Source organism: Nicotiana tomentosiformis, chromosome 2 (genome assembly GCF_000390325.3).
Source record: "Nicotiana tomentosiformis chromosome 2, ASM39032v3, whole genome shotgun sequence".
NCBI classification, from domain to species: Eukaryota; Viridiplantae; Streptophyta; class Magnoliopsida; order Solanales; family Solanaceae; genus Nicotiana; species Nicotiana tomentosiformis.
This window is the reverse complement of record NC_090813.1, coordinates 175,877,782-175,896,464: the sequence shown is the minus strand read 5'-3', so window position 1 is coordinate 175,896,464 and position 18,683 is coordinate 175,877,782. Positions and strand designations below refer to the sequence as shown.

Below are 18,683 nucleotides of genomic sequence, written 5' to 3'. Positions count from 1 at the left end.
TTTTTGACAGCTTGGCCAAACGGGCTCTCAATCTTGGAGATTCAGGGAAGCTACTGACAAGGTCTTCAACTAGCCGGGTAAGATTTCGCCTTTAAGCTTTCATGCAAAGTTTTGTAATGGATATGAGTACAATTTTTACTATGTTAGGGGCTTATTGTAATGACCCGACCGGTCGTTTTGAGCTCTAGCATGTCGCTCGGCAGTTTGAGGTATTGGGTAGCTTCACTTCATGTTTTATGACTTGTACGTGTAGTCGGAATCGAATTTCGGGAAGTTCAGAGTTGATTCGGATGGAAAATACTAATTTCGGAAGCTTTAAGTTGGAAGAAATGACTAAGGTTTGACTTTTGAGTAAACGACCTTGGAATCGGGATTTGAAGGTTCCAATAAGTTCGTATGATGATTTCGGACTTGGGTGTATGTTCGGGTTAACTATCGGGTCGCCCGGGAGTATTTTAGCACTTATTGTGGAAAGTTTACATTTTGAAGATTTTAGAATTTTTTAAGTTTGGTTTGAGGTGGACTTTACTGATATCGATGTCCGTTTGGGGTTCCGAGCCTAGGAATAGGTTCATATCGTGATTTTGTGACTTGTGCGTAGAGTTTGGCGTCATTTCGGAATGTTTTGATATGATTCAGACGTGTTTGTCAAAGTTTGAAAGTTGAAAGAAAGGATTTTTATCGTCGATTCATGATTTTTATGTTATTTGTGGCGTTTCGAGCCTTTGGATAAGTTTGTATAAGGTATTGGAACTTGTTAGTATGTTCGGACGGGGTCTTGAGGGGCTCGGGTGAGTTTCAGGGTGGGTTCGGACCATTTCTAGACTATTTTTAATTGCTGGTTTTTGGCTACAGCAGTGTGCATCGCGATCGCGAACGTTGGATCGCGTTCGCTAAGAGCAAAATGGGAGATAGGGGTTTGTGAATCGCGTTCGCGGAGATAGATTCCCGTTCACGAAGAAGAAATTTCTGTTACATAGGGCTGACTTTGAAAGCTCATATCTTGCAATCTATAAGGAATTTGGAGATGATCTAAAAATAAAAGTTATAGCCCTTGGTGTCTAAGTTTCAGAAAGTTAAACCACTTGTCATTTAGAGTTTTATAAAAAAAAGTTATGACCATTATACTAGAGGCTGTCTAGAGGAGTTTGGCAGCTTGTTCTTCGCGATCGCGATAGGTTTTTCGCGATCGCGAAGGGCAATTTTGATCTGAGAAAAGTTGTGCTTCGCGAACGCGAAGCATTTTCCGCGATCGCGAAGGGTAAATACCTGGGCAGAAGCTATATTTTGGGGGTTTCGGCCATTTTATCATATTTGGAGCTATGGAGCTTGGCTTGAAGCGATTTTTGCCATATGGATTGGGGTAAGTGTTCTCTACTCGCTTTTGATTACATTTCATGAATCTATCCTCGTTTTTGGTATTTGGTTGATGATTTAAAAAAGGGAAATTGAGGGTTTTTGTCTAAAGTTTTATAGAGTGAATATTTGAGTTTTGAATGTCGTTTCGGAGTCGGATTTGAGTGAAACTAGTATGGTTGGACTCGTAATTGAATGAGTTGTCAGATTTTATAAGTTTTGTCGGGTTTTGGGCATGTGGGCCCAGGGGTTGACTTTATTGACTTTTCGAGCAGAGTTGGGAATTGTTATAAATTGATTTATTACGAGTATTAGAGTATATTTTTATTGGTTTGCACATTGTTCGACTAGTTTTGGAGCGACATGCATCGGTTTGGGGTGTTAGAGTGGCATTGGAACCGGTTATGAAACTTCGGAGCGAGGTAAGTCTCCTGTCTAACTCTGTGAGGGGGAATTTACACTGTAGGTGTTAGATTCTTATGTGCTACATGTTGTGGGAGCTACGCACGTATGAGGTGATGAGTGTTCGTGCGTATACTAGAATTCCTGATTATGTCCGAGTAGACTTAGGTTCACGCCATGCTATAATTATACTATTTGAGTTATCTTTGCTCGTTTAATTCATTTATTCCGCATTACGAATTGAGACTAGACTTGCATAGGGTGATAAACTCACTATTGTAGAGATGTGACGAGCTACTTGATAATCTGCGGAATAATTTGTGCTTCCCTTATGAATTCCTCCCGCGTTGTGCGTTTTCATCGCAAAGCTTTCCTTAAAGTTCATAACTCACACGTTTATTCATGAGTGGGGTCAAGGACCCCTTAAAGCTTCTTAGTCTAATGGGATTGGGCCATTCTCATCTGCATGATTTTGTACCACACTCTTATGGGAGCGGGCCGCTTGCCTCAACAGTATAACATATGCATCTATGGTTCGTGCCGCTCGCCCCTTGGAAGTGTACACATTATTATAGGATTGGGCCATTCGCCTCGGTAGTATCATATTTCTTATGGGATCGGGCCATACGACCTCGGCATAATCATGCGTTATATCACTAGCAGTCCGAATATTCACGAGATTATCCTTCCACCGATGCCTTGCAATTTATATGGTATTTCATTCATTTGATATTGGCACTTGATAATTTCTAAGCTGTTGAGATAGGATACGAGATTGAGAGGTTCATATCGTTAAAAGTTTTTGGAAAGATTATGCTGGTTACCGTTTCATTCCACTATTACTGTTGTGCTTCATATCAATTTAGGATTTAACATACTGCTTTATTGGACCTCTAGTAAGTGTCGACCTCTCGTCACTACTTCTTCTGGGTTAGGCTAGATACTTATTGGGTACGCATTGATTTACGTACTCATGCTACACTTTTTGTACTTATTGTGCATGTATATATATATATATATATATATATATATATATATATGGTGGTCTTTTGGGCGCAAAGGTGCGGTTGTTGCGGGAATTTTACGGTGAGCTGCATTCCATGATTTACGTACTCATGCTACACTTGCTGCACTTATTGTGCAGGTATATATATATATATATATATATATATATATATATATATTGGTATTTTGGGCGCAAAGGTGCGGTTGTTGCGGGGACTTTACGGTGAGCTGCATTCCATGTTACGATCCGCAATATACAGAGTCTCCATCAGAGTTATTTATATTCTCCTATCTAACTTGTATTCTATACAGATGTTGCATTTTATTATATTCCTACTAGATGCTCATGCACTTGTGTCACCGGGTTTTGGGGGTTCTTCTGGATGTTCATTATTGTAGTTCACGTAATTATTATCATTTCACCTTGTACTTTATATTTTATACGAAAATTGGAAAATAAAATCACGGGTATTCTACGAGTACTAGATTTTACTCTACTTATTTAATGGGATTCATGATTTCGAAAATAATAAAATGAGTAACTAAGTTGATTAATCACCGTTGGCTTGCCTGACGGCAACGTTAGGCGCCATCACGACCTACAGTGAATTTTGGGTCGTGTCACTTACGGGATGGTGATCGGAAGCCATAGGCCCTCAAACTTGAATTTGGGTGTGTGTGTGAAGTCTAGGAAGTGTGATTCTTGAAGTTTAGAGTAGATGGTTTGGCATGCATGTGCCAATGAAGGTTGTTAGGTGTTGTAGGACTATTGTAGATTGATTATTTATTTGGGAATTGATTGTGGTGAAGGAATTCCATTATCGATCCTTGTAGTTGGTTCCATATATTAGGTATTTGACGAAATGCCTAAAAGACATATATCATGAGAACCCTTATAATAATGTTTCAATTGAACTATATTAATGTATATTGAATTGCTAAGAATAGTGTAACACCATAGTGATCCTAAGGAAAGCTCAATCAAGGTACGTTGGCTAAACTCCTTCTAAAGAATCGGATTCTAATTCCTTGTTAGCTCCAAGCATGGTTCGTCCAAGCTCCTATTCCTATTGTGTTGAATTGCCTCTAATGAATCATTTATTCAAATGCCTATATATTCAAGTTAGTTCCAATTGCTATTTTCACGCTCTCCTTGAAGAATATTTCAATTGTGGTTAACTTGTCAAATATCTATGAATTCACTCATGTTTCAAGTGAAATTGCTATGCCCTCCTTTTGAAAACATTTCAAGCATTTTAATCTCTTACATACTCATGATTTGATAATATGATTCTCCTATATTTTAAAGTACCCTTGATGTTTGATGATATCCCGTGGTAAGAAAGGAAATGAAAGCACTTGATGTGTGGCCATTGCGCTAAGAATGATGATTATCATGTATGACAATAGTACCAATGAAATGAAAAGATTCTATTAAAGACTATGAGATGAACATATTTCTTTTTAAAATAAAAATATTTTTGGGAGTATCGTTAGGTCAGTGAGGAAGGGTGAGTTATAAAGGCCCAAACCCAAAACTACACATGGCGGTGTAGGAGATGAATGAGGGACATATCTCTTTTGTATTATGTTGAGATTATTTCCCCTTGATTGGGATGAATTGATTGCTAGCAAATACCATGTCGACCCATACGATATTATGGAGAGACGGCCAAGCCGATCGGGTGGAGAACGAATGCCATGCCACACACATGGTGGTTTCGCATTTTCTATATCAACCCACATACATTGGGATGAGACGAATTAGCCGATCGGATCGAGATCGGACTCCATGCCACGTGCATGGTGGTGTGTCGGTAACTAATGATCTCCAAACCAAAAATATTAATGCTTATTTGAAAATTGATTGTGTTTTAACTTGGTATTTAAATATTACTGATCTTCTTATTGCTTCCATGTTTCTCTCTCCTTATGTTGGCATTTCATTCCATGTGAGGTTATTTAGCTTTACATACTAGTACTATTCCATATGTACTAACGACTCTTTTGCAGGGACACTGTATCTTTAATGGATTCATGTGGTACCTCAGTAGGCGGCACTGATCCTTGATAGCATCATACCCTCCACTCTACGGATTTTAGTGAGCTCTATTCCACACTGGGGCCCATATGTTGTATTACTTTCTTGTATATTACTTTTGAGGTATAGCAGAGTCTTGTCAAGGGCACATTCATACCACTCTCATGTTTTATTAAGAGGCTTCGTAAACATACTGTAGTTGTATTTTGAATGGGAAAAACAAACTAAAAATATTGTAGTTGTCAGATGTTTCCATTTTAAACTATGAACTTGTAACATCTTGCCATGTATCGATGAAGCTTCATCATTGATGAAAAATCGGTATTGTACGCTTTACTCTTTTAATTGACTGCATCTTGTTATTAATTCTCAAATTATTCATGAGTAAGGTTGAGTAGTAGGCACTAAGTAAACTTGTTTGACTGGGGTAACTCGGTTGAGTGCTGATCCCGCTCCACAACGGTTGAGCGCTGATCCCTCTCCACAAAACCCGAACGTGACAAACTTTTAATCTACAAAGGACTTGGAGTACTTGCGGCTCACACGATGGTAATAGGATTGTTGGATACTTGCGCATGATTATAACAGTAGTTGGGAAGACCTAAGCTAAGTAGCCAATTGCATAAGTTAAGAAAATTGTGTTAAGTTTAAAGATGGGACAAAGTCATTAAAGTGTGGGTTAAGTTCGACCGTTTGCACACTTGAAGCGTGTCGGTTTCTACTTTCTACTAGGAAAGAAAAGTTGAGGGTTCAAGAACACGGTAATGCTTATCAAAATGGTTATAATTGTCATGGGATTAATGAAAGTCACCCTATGTTTGACCTGTGCAAGATATGATTCAACAAGATGTTGCTTATTAAAAATATCATTATTCTGACTCAATCTTCCTTCTCTAAAGTAATTCATACGTACAAACTTTCATGCTTCATTTGACCTAAATTACCTTTGACTTAAAATCATCTATAATCAAGTAGCGTATTATAATGCTACTATTAATTTTTATTATCTCAAATCCCTAAATTCCAAATAATAATACTTTTTTATTAAAATGCGGTGGGTTATTTTGTATACGAAATTTATAATAGCTCTTACTAATAATTTTCAACGGTAGAACTTATTTGTAGTATGTCAATTCATAATGAGTAAGCAATTGTAATAGGTAAACGTGGATTGAATAGGAAAAAATTACTAGAATATAATATAAGCCGCCATTGGTCCACACATATGTAGTCCAACAATAGGCATGCTTACTCCCCTAAAGAAGGGAGAAAGTGATTTAAATAACGTATGCCGACTGTATATATTTTTATGAAATGATAGCTTTTTTTATCCTTCAATTATTTGACGATTTTAATTTTGATCTTTGTGATATATGACTAAGCACCTTTAACTTTTTATTTAGCAAAATATGTGTTTTTGATCCTTATATATGGGAAACATGTTACATTTAAACTATTTTTAGAACCTAATTATCCTCAAATAAGGACTAATAGTACTAACTTAAAGTAACCTATTAGAATCTCTTATTAGTGTGGGATGGAGTATTTCCTCCTTATATAGTGTTGGCGACACTCATTTAATGAACTAGTTTTTGATTAAGTTAGGTCCAAGATCCGATATTAGAGTTTGACTTATTCCTATTTTTGGTTTATCTATGTTAGTTTCAGTGTTATATTGTTCATGCTCTAAATATTTAGACCCGTACATGGGGGCAGAGGGGGAGAGATGTTAGAGTGCCACATCAGTATGGCTAAGAGCACTTTTATTCTTATATGATATTGAGCGATCTTATCTCATAAGCTGATTTTTGGGGTTAAGCAATTAAGTTCAAATCCTCAAATGTGGATAATCAAATGATATAATGGTAAAATAATTCGTTTATTATGTAAAGATTCATTCAATTATTTGAAGATTAAATTTTATTATTTAAATATCGCAATGACCAAATATTATTTGTCCGTCTATGGGGACTGGGGACTTGTGCAAATTACCCATTTTATATTAGTGTAAATTAATTCGTTATAAGAAGTTATTAACCTGTTTACCAAATTACTATATTAGGTTTGCTATTAAAAGTTAACTATTGCTATAAGTTAATTTAATTTGGTGATATAAAAAATCCATATATATTATCAATACACATAAGTTAAACTCAAAGAACATTTATTATTAGTACATATGTAATTGGTGGTGCTCCACAATATAATCTTTGCCGGCGCAATACTTTATAATTTTATATTTTTATTTCTTAAATTGATTTTCATGTAATCTTTTAATCATTTATAATATGTTTATTTGTAAATGTGAAATATTAGTTTGGTTGATAGCTAAATAAGGGAACTTGAATTAGTGTTAATAATATGTTACATTACATAAAATACAAAATAAAAAGTTAGTAAAATTATAATGGAATCTTACGTGAATGTACCAAAGAAAGACACTATTTACCAACAACTAGCCATTTAAGTTATGCTACCAAAAGAATTACCAATGATATACAATATTTAAAAAATATAGGCAAAAATAAACCAATGGGTATTGTTGCGATTCACCGAAAACACATAGATGAGACAATTACAAAATTTGATAAAATTTGAAGTCTAGTTACACTAGTTTGGAGTCAAAATTCATTACCAATGATATAAAATATTAAAAAATAGGACAAAAAGGTTTATTTTTTCACATATAGATGAGGCAATATACATAATTTGAGTAAGATTGGAGGTGACTCACACTAGTTTGGCATCAAAATTCGTAGTTAAAATCGACTTTAAAAATTCTTCTGCAACACATGTATCAAACATATATCAGTATACACAGGTATACATGGATATACATTTGATACATACTGATACATGTTTGATACACAAATGATACACAGTACACATATTATTTGTTTTCCATGTTCATCTTTTACTTCGTATTTTCAATTCAAACCACCTCAAAACTCCACCAAAATATCTTAAAACTGAAATTCAAACTCTTTAAGGTGTACCAAATCTATTCTAATAACACCCACTCAAAAAAAAGCAAAAATTAAATTTGATATGTTTTGCCTACAAATAACTAATTGACTAATATTGATAATTTATCTAATATTAGTAATATTTTATAAATTGATTATTTTTTATAATAAGCAGCTTATAGGAGGACATAGCCGGTAGTTTCCCAATTATAAAAAAAATATTTGGACTGATTATTTACGAAAGTATCTAAAATTAAATAAAGTGGTTGGACGTTTTTGGTTTTTGAAAGAATTGTTCTGTTTTACAGAAGTTTTTGAAATAGTGCATCATGACACCTGGTCATCAATTTCGTCGGTCGGTATGGTACGGTATTTAGATATTTAGGTTCGATATTTTCGGTATTCGATTTCTTAAAATGCTATACTAATACCGCACCTAATTAAATTCGGCATGGTTCGATTTTTTCCATTTCGATTTTGGTTTAATCGGTTCGGTAACTTCAATTTATTCGGATGTGATTACTAACTAGTGCATAGAGTCATAAACTGTAATATTCTTAATTAAAACACTCAAAAGTACAAAACTGAAGACGTTTGTTGAAAAAACTTTTTGTCCAAAACCTGTAAATATCAACCCATAGAGAGAAAATTGTACATAAAGGAATAAATTTGATCATTAGAAATGTCTTGTTACTTGTTTAGAGTTAATTGATGAATTTAGAAAATAACGGAAAATAAAATTATAAATTTTTATATTTATGTTATAATTAATAATATGTGTATTTTATGTAATATAATATATATTTCGGTACAATGTCGGTATTTCAGTATTTGATTTTAAAATACCAAATACTATACCTAATACCAATTATTTTTAAAACTTAAACCAAATGTCATACCGAATATCAAAATATCAAATACCAAAAGTTTTGATTTCAGTACGGTAATTCGGTATTTATCAAATTATGCACATCCCTAACTCTTATGTTGTTTGTTCTCATTAATTAATAGACCAACTAAAATTGGGGTTGAATCCCACAAATGCTGAAAATATCAAAGGTGAATATGGGTCCATTCACCTGCCATGTATACCACATAAGATGCATCTATGAAATGGTTACATGTGCTCTTATTATTAACCCACAACCTGATATTTGCGAGTTAACTTGCTCAATAATATAATTTAGAGCATAATTTTTAGATTTTTTATTCAAGACAGTTCAACTTGATAAGTTAATTTATTTCACAGTTAATTTAGCAAAATAATTTATTGAGTGCCTCCACTTAATAGCTAAACTAATGCTCACGAATGCTGAAAATATCAAAGGTGAATATGGGTCCATTCACCTGCCATTTATACTACATAAGATGCATCTATGAAATAGTTACATGTGCTCTTATTATTAACCCACAACCTGATATTTGCGAGTTAACTTGCTCAATAATATAATTTAGAGCATAATTTTTAAATTTTCTATTTAAGACAGTTCAGCTTGATAAGTTGATTTATTTCACAGTTAATTTAGCAAAATAATTTATTGAATGCCTCCACTTAATAGCTAAACTAATGCTCAAGAGAATAAAGTTATCTGTATGAGTTTGATAAACATTATATACGAAAGTATATTATATTCTCCCCTCACAAATGGTTTAGGGCCATGAACCAAATAATTCCATCTTATTATTATTGATGTGCGGTGAATATTTTGATTAACACCATAACGCACAAAATTGATGAAGCAAGTTAGTTTTTCTAACATGAGGGGGAGACATGATAAACAATTGAGAAAAAGTTACAGAATGAATTATCGTTTGTACATCTAGATCCTCGAATAAGATAATATGAACTTGAAATTCATAAAAAGATAATTCATCTGCAATATGTTGCAAATCATGCCAGACGCATTTGCTGACCTAAAGAAAGTAACTATATTCTCACTTCAAATACTCTCATTAGAATAAGTCCTAGAAGGACAAAGTCTATGATACACTTAAAGCGTATAGATAAATCGGCTTCAAATAAAATTCTTGAATGAAGAGATCTCTATGATATGTCTTTATGAAAAAATATTGGAACCGATATAAAATATTTGTCGACGACATCTATGATAGCACTAAGTATATATGGGGATCTTAAGTCTGTTGAATACGGACACAAAAATATTGACCAAATAAAAGAGACAGAATTCGAATAGAATTTGTTTCATATGAAAGACATATAGTTTTAGACCTGCAGTTCAAACACTTGAAAGTATAAAGTCAATGGTGTGTGCAATCACTTTTATCTATCTTAGATGTCTAGCATGACATAAAAACTTAAAATGCATCTAAAGTCTATTTAAATGGCTTATATGATTTAACTTATATGACATCCCTCGAGGATTCAAATCGCTTAAAGCATATACAATCCTAAGTGCAATTTGTGCACATATGTATCTTGCTATAACTATAAGCATGATAATGTGATAGCAAGGATTTTCAACGCACAACATATTCATTGGAGTTAATATGGCTGATTTATTCATCAAATCTTTGCCGACGTCAACCTTCAAGAAGCTAGTGCACAAGATTGGAATGCGAAGGCTCAATGATTTGAATCGGTGCTCTCATTAGGGGGAGTTACCACACGTTGTACTTTTTTTTTCTTACAAGATTTTGTCCTAGTGGGTTTTCCTTGCAAGATTTTTAACGAGGCAACCAAAATGCGTATTGTTAGATATGTGTACTCTTTTTCCTTCACTAGAATTTTTGTTTACTGAGTTTTATTTTAGTTAAGGTTTTAACGAGGCACATTATCTGTTGAATAGACATTCAAGAGGGGAAGGGGCTCAAGGGGGGTGTTATAAATAGAATTGTATTTAAGGTGAATGTCTATATTTTAGAGAGATTTTAGGGTTTGTTACTTTGTGGCTAAGTCACTTTTTTCTTATAAATAGAGGAGTTCTATTCCAATGTAATTAACCCCAAATCAATAAGAATTCTCTCTCTCTACTTTTCTCTGCAATACTCTTCTTCTTTTATTGTTTTATAACACTTATGAAGTACTTAAATTATTTAGGAATGATAAAATACTTTGTACGTTAACCGAGGCGAGTCCCTAAAGAGATATTGCCGGTTTAATAAATATAAAAGTTCTTTTAAGTTAAATAATTATTAGTCAAATTCAGTTAAAAGTCATAAATTTTTACCATCAATTTATAACTTTTCGGCTTATAATCGCTTTTGATTTTACCAATTTTTTAACTATTGTATTCATTTTTTTTTGTGTGATTTTGCAAATATCCATCCCAAACAATACCCCAATTCCTCTCTTGTAAAAATGTTTTTTTAATGATTTAGATTTATACAAATAACTTTAATAATTTAAATATATTCCAATCATTTTAATATAAAAAGTAATATTTTTCTTTTACCAAACATAATAATAATACTTATTATGAAATTTCAGTATTTTTATTCAAACATAAAGTATTTATAAAATCGTATTCAATTTTCAAAATAATGTTGTAATACTTAATTCTTATAAGCAACTTTCAATCAGTTAGGCAAACCTAACTCAAATGGCAAAAGAAAAATAGGACAAAAAGGAGAAAAAATGTCGAGGCACGCAAAAAGCTAAAGGAATAGAATACGGTTGACTCGGCGGCTAATCTTACATAAAAAAACAACCAGAAATCTAATTTATTTTAATCTAAATTCCCAGTCGGTTTGTACATACTTTGGAGTTGCCTGAATCATATTATTGGACACATAATTAGATCAAATCAGTGTTCAAAAGTTATGAGGCTTTACATTAACAATAATATTTATAGCTACTAGCTACCGTACATGCTCCAAAATTGCTTTAGGGAAAATTCTTTAAAGGACAAAACGTCTGTACTTACCTCGATTCGAGATAAGAATACTGCTCCAAAATGCTTTATCGCGTCTAATCTCGATTTATATAAAAGAATAATTAACTGAGATAAACAAACCTATTGAACTTATCTCTTAAATATAAATATAAACCTTACTTAAAGTTAACGTCAAAGTTAATCCAAAAATTCAAACCATGATAACATAGTTAAGAACCCTTTTGGCCAAACTGCCAAAAACTTCTTACTTGTAACAATATATATAAACACTTCCAAAACATAATTTGTAACAAAATTAAGCAAATAGAAGGGTCGAGTTATCACATAATAACTCTTGCTCACATAAGAAGACTTGCCCAAAAGCAAAGGGGAATAAGAGACCGTTGACTTGGCGGCTAATATAACTGTAACGTGGAAAACAACCAGATCTATTCTCTAATAAATTTTCCAGTCAATGGGGAATCCAGTACATCTAACGCGTCATCCTCTTCTCCTTTCCCCTAAACTTCCTTCCTCCTTCCTTTTCCTTCTTCATTTCCTCCATTGACCCCTACACCCTCTCCAATTATATGTATATATCTAATTATCTATATATACACACTTATTACATGTTCATATGTAGGCAGGCACATATTTTTCTTTTACTTTTGTCACGTATTGTTTTCTTGAGTTAGATTAGGGGACTGAAATTAATTCATGGCTGATGCAAATATGGGTGCCGGTGGTGGTCAATTCCCTGATTTTCCTTCGGTTCTAACTCACGGTGGACAATATGTTCAGTATGATATTTTTGGTAATTTCTTTGAGATCACTACCAAGTATCGCCCTCCTATTATGCCTATTGGTCGTGGTGCTTATGGAATCGTCTGGTACCTTCTTTTTTTTCTTTATCTATGAAATTGCTTTTTCTTTAGGGTTTTTTTCCCCCCTCTTTGTGTTTTCTCTGTATTGAGAGTAAAATTGGATCCAACATATAAACACTAAGCGGATTCTGAATTTAAATTTAATGAGCTCAATATTTAATATTTTTTACCGCTGAACTCATTGTATGTTTGAAATGAGTCAATTTATGTGAAGTTATTTGACTGGATACGGAGTTTTAAGAAAGAAAAAATGACTTTTAAAACTTGGTAGTCATTTCTGTGGTTATAGTTATGTCATTAATAGTAAAATGAGAAGTTTAACTATTCCTAAATAAAAAATGTGTCATTCTTTTTTTTGATACAGACTATAAAGGAAAAAATATCATATAAAATGGGGCACGGGTAGTAAAATGTGTCATTTTATATTGAAAACACTAAAAGTTTACTACATCGTTATCATTTTAGGTGACATTCTTTCCTTTTTAATTTGTCCCAAAAAAAAAATGATGGTTGTATCTACCTCTGGTTCAGTTGAGTCCATTTAATAAAGGCTCTATATACCTTTGCCAGTAGGTGCAGGAACGCTCACATATGTGTATATATGTTGAATATATGAGTATTTACTAAGTGGTGTATTTGCTAGCTTTAGATCTTAGATTCGCCTCCGAAGTCTAGCCGATAATGGTGTTTTGTTTGTTTGTGTATGTAAAGCTCGGTGTTGAATACGGAGCTGAATGAGATGGTTGCAGTTAAGAAAATTGCGAATGCGTTTGACAATTACATGGATGCTAAGAGGACTCTCCGTGAGATTAAGCTTCTTCGCCATTTAGACCATGAAAATGTGAGTTTCTTGTGTTACTTTTCTTGTTTTGGTTACTCTTCTTGATGTTGTGAGTTGTTATTGAAGGAGAATTTTTACTGATCATGAAATGAGAATCCCATGCTATTGCTTTACAGACTAGTTCCCCCCCCCCCCCCCTCCCCCCACACACACACACGCAACTGGCTATGTCGTGCGGACTCTCCAAATGTTGTCACACCCGTGTCGAATCCTCAAAAAATATACTACTTTTGGAGGATCTAATACGCACCCAGTGACATTTTCGAAGAGTCCGAACAACACAGACAATTGGTTAGATTAACTAGTTATTCTGTATAGGATAAGCAAAGGCAAATTAATTTATTATTGGAATGAAACGGACATGAATAGTGAAGAACATAGGGGATTCACATAGCGTGCTCAACTGGTTTGAGATTGAGGGTTAATTGATTGAATGATGAAAGCACCGTGTTAATTTTGATTTTTGTAAATCAAGCCCGTCAAGGCTACAATAGCAAACAGCATCCAATATTTCATATAAAGGCATAGACCTTTTAACTGTTTAATATGGGCTCCTTGAGTTAATTTAGTTAAACTTGGAATAAGTTTTTTCTTGCACTTAAGTGATTCCTGAATCTGTACAATGTAACTTCTTCTCTCTTATCATCTTTGCTTCCTTTTGCTATGTTGTCTTCCCTTTTCTATCTCGACCTGAGAATTGTGAAAGTTTGATTCTCCAGAATAAGGAGCAATTTTCATAGTACTAGTAGGTAAAGACAACAAACTCATTGTTGGTCAGACAGTTCTTTCTTTCTGCCCTTGTTGAAATGGAATAGCTGAGAATAAACAAATTCTATTGCTTTCAGCTGTCTATAGCACGATGACTAGATTTTTAGTGGATACTTAAGAATGTATTTGTTATAATTTAGATTCTCTCACATATATTATGGGATATGTCCTTGTTATTTAATCTTTCTGGATAATTCTGGATAATGTGGCTTCATAACGGTGAACTTTACGGCAATTTGCAATTTGGATGCCTCATTTAGTACAAGTACCTCCTAGTTTTTGCTTATTCAAGAAAACCAAAAATTCTCTGCAGGTAATTGGTTTAAGAGACGTGATTCCTCCACCCTTACGAAGGGAGTTTTCTGATGTTTACATTGCTACTGAACTCATGGACACTGATCTTCACCAAATAATTAGATCCAACCAAGGTTTATCAGAGGATCACTGCCAGGTAAATCCACCCCCGAAACTGTACCAAGTTAACTCCGACAGTCCATCTAATATGCATCTTCAATTACTTTCTTTTCTTAAATAATTTTTTTTGTTTGCAGTACTTCATGTATCAGCTCCTCCGTGGCCTAAAATACATACATTCCGCAAATGTTCTTCATAGAGATCTCAAACCGAGCAACCTTTTGCTAAATGCAAATTGTGATCTTAAGATATGTGACTTTGGTCTGGCTAGGCCAAACATAGAGAACGAGAATATGACGGAATATGTTGTAACCAGATGGTACAGGGCACCAGAGCTTTTATTGAACTCTTCGGATTACACTGCTGCCATAGATGTTTGGTCTGTCGGTTGCATCTTCATGGAGCTTATGAATAGAAAACCTTTGTTTCCTGGAAAAGATCATGTACATCAAATACGCTTGCTAACTGAGGTAAAGATCGATTCTTGAAAGAAATAACAAAATAAGGATGTATACACTTCATTTTTTACATGGAACAAGATTTAACCATCTGGATTCTTGATTTTACTTGATTATGTTGCTCCTTTCCTCCATGCAAACATAAGCATCAGCTTATTATGGACCAGAAAAAAATAACAAATTAGCTATAGTATACTATTATGAGTAATCTTGTGACAAGAAAATGCTTATGTTGGCTTTTACTTTTCTCAGCTTCTCGGCACCCCAACAGAATCTGATCTTGGCTTCCTACAAAATGAAGACGCAAAGAGATACATCAGGCAACTCCCACAACATCCTCGCCAGCAGTTAGCAAACGTTTTCCCTCATGTGAATCCATTGGCCATTGATCTTGTAGATAAAATGTTAACACTCGATCCTACTAGAAGAATTACAGGTAATTTCCATATTTTGTACTGCTATCTTAGATTGGAAAGCTTGAACGATTGACTCTTTTGACTCAAAAGAATCTCTTTTTGCAATAAAATCATAATACACTTGCCCCTTGCATGTAATAACTCTTTAACACTATAGAGTCCAATAATATATTCATAATCACTTATCTTTAGGAAAGCTTATCATTCTTTCTTCCTCAGTAAAACGATGATTCTTGCTGCAAAATTTTCACATAGGCCACACGAAATGAAGATTTTTGCTGAATCATATTCTGTTCGTTCTCTTTTAAGCTCATCCGCTAATGTATTTGTATTCGGATGCAGTTGAGGAAGCATTAGCTCATCCCTACCTTGCAAAGCTCCACGATGCAGGTGATGAACCAGTCTGCCCCGTTCCATTCTCCTTCGACTTTGAGCAACAAGGAATAGGAGAGGAACAAATTAAGGACATGATATATCAGGAAGCTTTGGCACTGAATCCTGAATATGCTTAAACATAAGAGAAATCAATTCTTCTTCTCTTGTTTCCCCTTTGATCTAGAGTATCTACTTCCCTACTGTGGATTTTCTTGCTTGGACCGAGCCACTCAAAGTTTTTGCTCACTGGTCAGTCCTTTTCGCAACTTGTAATGTAAGGCAGCCTTCAATGTGCAGCCATCCATATATCTTTTTTAGTGCGCACCTCAATTATTTCATTGGATATTGCTACCTCCCACCAGCACAACCATTTATATCTTCCACTCATTCTTATGATTTGTATCTTGTGTGTTGTATTTAGCTTATTGTAGTCTGTATTCTTTTTGTTCACTGTATCATGTTGTATTATGTACAGCGGATTGTATTGAGAAGTAACTTTTAGTAGCATGTAAAAAGGCTATCAAGAATCTATAGTCATTTTCCTATGAAAATGGGGTGTGTGTTCTCTGTATTTACTATTCGTTCATGAACTTCTATGCTAATGGAATGTGTAATGAAGAGATGTATAATATCCCTTATAATCTCAGTTTTTGACACATACTAGTGGCTATCAGCCAATTGAAGGTCTATAGAATCATTCTTCTTTATTATTAATGCAATTTAATATTCAAGGCATTCTTCTTTATTATTAATGCAATTTATTCCCGTCTTTAAACCTGTCACTTTAATCTAATGTAAAAGTAGTAAAACTATGGTTAATGCTGAGCATATCACAATAATAGAGTAATCTTAGAGTTTATTAAGACTTGGCACAATTGTCATGCTAAAAGCACAAAATACGAATTTCAAAATTTAACTTGTAGTTCCTTGTAAGAACTGCTATAAGAATAGAATAAAGAGTGCATTGCGTGATGTATGGATTAGGACTAATGTCGTAGCCAGAAATTCTGTCAAGGGTGTTCAAATTTTAAACAAGTCAATATTTTTTACTGTTCATGAATGGTATGGTAAATTTTTAAAACAAACTACGCAACATTTGACTAAACAATACAACAACAACAACAACAACAACAACCCAGTGTAATCCCACAAGTGGGATCTGGGTAGCGTAGGATGTACGCAGCCTTACCCCTACCATGGAAGGCCAGAGAGACTATTTCCGATATACCCCCGGTTAAAGAAAGAATGGAAGAAGCACTTATAGCAAGAAATAGCAATACAAGATATTTGGCTAAACAATAAATTTTTTTTAATAGAACTATAATTTTATAAATCAAAATTAAAATAACAAAAGGATAACATTAGAAATTTTACTAATACAAGTAAGCATAAAACTAAAGGAAAGTGAGTCGAGATGATTTGTAGTTTGTAGAAAGCTTTTGTGAAGAAACTTTTGTAGAGCTTGACTTTAAAATTATAAAATTTACTTAAAAAATAATTTTTAGTTAAAAAAAATACTTTTAAGATTAGTTTTTTTATTTCTACACAAATTTTAAGTTTTAGGAGTTATTTTATTAGGAAATCTTTTAGATGAAAAAGAATCGAATAAACCACATATGGTGGTCTCAGTTTAGTTTTGACAAACAAAAAAGGAAAAACATTGAACTCTTGAACAACACGTGACTTTGAACACCTTGAACCGTTAAACTGCCTCAATCAAATGTGTTAAGGGTGTTCAAAATATAATATATAATCATATAAAATAATATTTAGATTATATATATAATATAATTTTTGGGTGAAGGGTGTGCGCTTGACCACCCTTGGCATAGGGTGGCTATGCCACTTGTTAGGACGGGTTCAAAATGTGATAACAACCTAATATTTAAATGGAGAAAGACGAAGGGACCAATCCATTATCCATTGAATTTCGGATTATGTGCCACCAATCCTCGGAAATTTCTCTGTTATAAAAAATATTATATGAAAAATATAAATTGTGAAAACCCAAAAAAGGAAAAAATGGCAACAAGATATAAATTTACAGTTCAGACAATTATTTTGACATGTTTTACCGGTCCAAAGTATAAAGTCTTACATTTTATTTCTTCCTTGATTTAGGAGACCATCAAAATTTTAAATTTTAGAATTTGAGTGCTTTATATATTTAGAAGGGAAGATCGGCTAAAATGATTAGTTTCATTCTTGTATGATTGTTATCTAGCTGGGAGATTGTTGAATACATGAATTAAGAGAAAAGTTTTCCATAACTTTGACATGTGGGAATATGATAAAAATGTTTTATAATTGAAAATAATTAAATTTGTTAGCATAAGGAAACGAAATGAGGTGGGCATATCTAATGCAGCAGGGTATTTTAATGCTCCTTCCGCTCCACAATAAGTAATTTTTTTTGTATTTGGCACACCTCTTAATAAAATACTAACTTCTAAAAAATAAATAAGTATTTTGACTAAAATTTGCATATTGTTAACTTGCACGTTGAGATATGTAAATAAGAGCAAATTTGAAAAACTAAAGTTAGTTCATTCTTGATTATGTAAAAATGACACTTATTTTGGACCAAAATAAAAAGGCCAAAAAGTCGTAAAAATAGCACGGGCTAGCCAGTTTTCGGACCGGTAATTAAAAAATAATCAGTGTTTGCAAAGTCATTAAAAAATAACCACTATTTTGCTGCAACACGGAAAGTTCCAGCATAATATACTGGAGATTGGTGCATTTGTGTATGAACTTCCGGCATATTATGCTGAAACTCTAACACACGGAAAGTTCCAGCATAATATACTGGAGATTGGAGCACCTGTGTATGAACTTCCAGCATATCATGCTGGACCAGTATATTATACCGAAACTCCAGTATATTATGCTGCAAGTCCAGTATATTATACTGAAAGTCCAGT

General features: G+C 33.7%; 1 protein-coding gene across 1 annotated transcript; it reads left to right on the top strand.

Annotated features, from left to right (window-relative positions):
- The first annotated feature begins 12,054 nt into the window (after window positions 1-12,054).
- On the top strand, window positions 12,055-16,437 carry LOC104097658 (mitogen-activated protein kinase 3). Its single transcript, XM_070196345.1, has 6 exons — window positions 12,055-12,493; window positions 13,199-13,328; window positions 14,410-14,547; window positions 14,648-14,980; window positions 15,221-15,404; window positions 15,727-16,437. Exons 1-6 carry the CDS (start codon window positions 12,321-12,323, stop codon window positions 15,894-15,896), a joined length of 1,128 nt encoding a protein of 375 aa, XP_070052446.1. The 5' UTR covers window positions 12,055-12,320; the 3' UTR covers window positions 15,897-16,437.
- The last annotated feature ends 2,246 nt before the right edge of the window (window positions 16,438-18,683 follow it).

Excerpts from the sequence above, each read along its gene's own strand:
- LOC104097658 (XM_070196345.1), top strand. The coding sequence starts at position 12,321 with ATGGCTGATGCAAATATGGGTGCCGGTGGTGGTCAATTCCCTGATTTT. Across the intron at positions 12,494-13,198 it reads GGTGCTTATGGAATCGTCTG|CTCGGTGTTGAATACGGAGC; the intron begins GTACCTTCTTTT and ends GTGTATGTAAAG. Across the intron at positions 14,981-15,220 it reads AAATACGCTTGCTAACTGAG|CTTCTCGGCACCCCAACAGA; the intron begins GTAAAGATCGAT and ends TACTTTTCTCAG.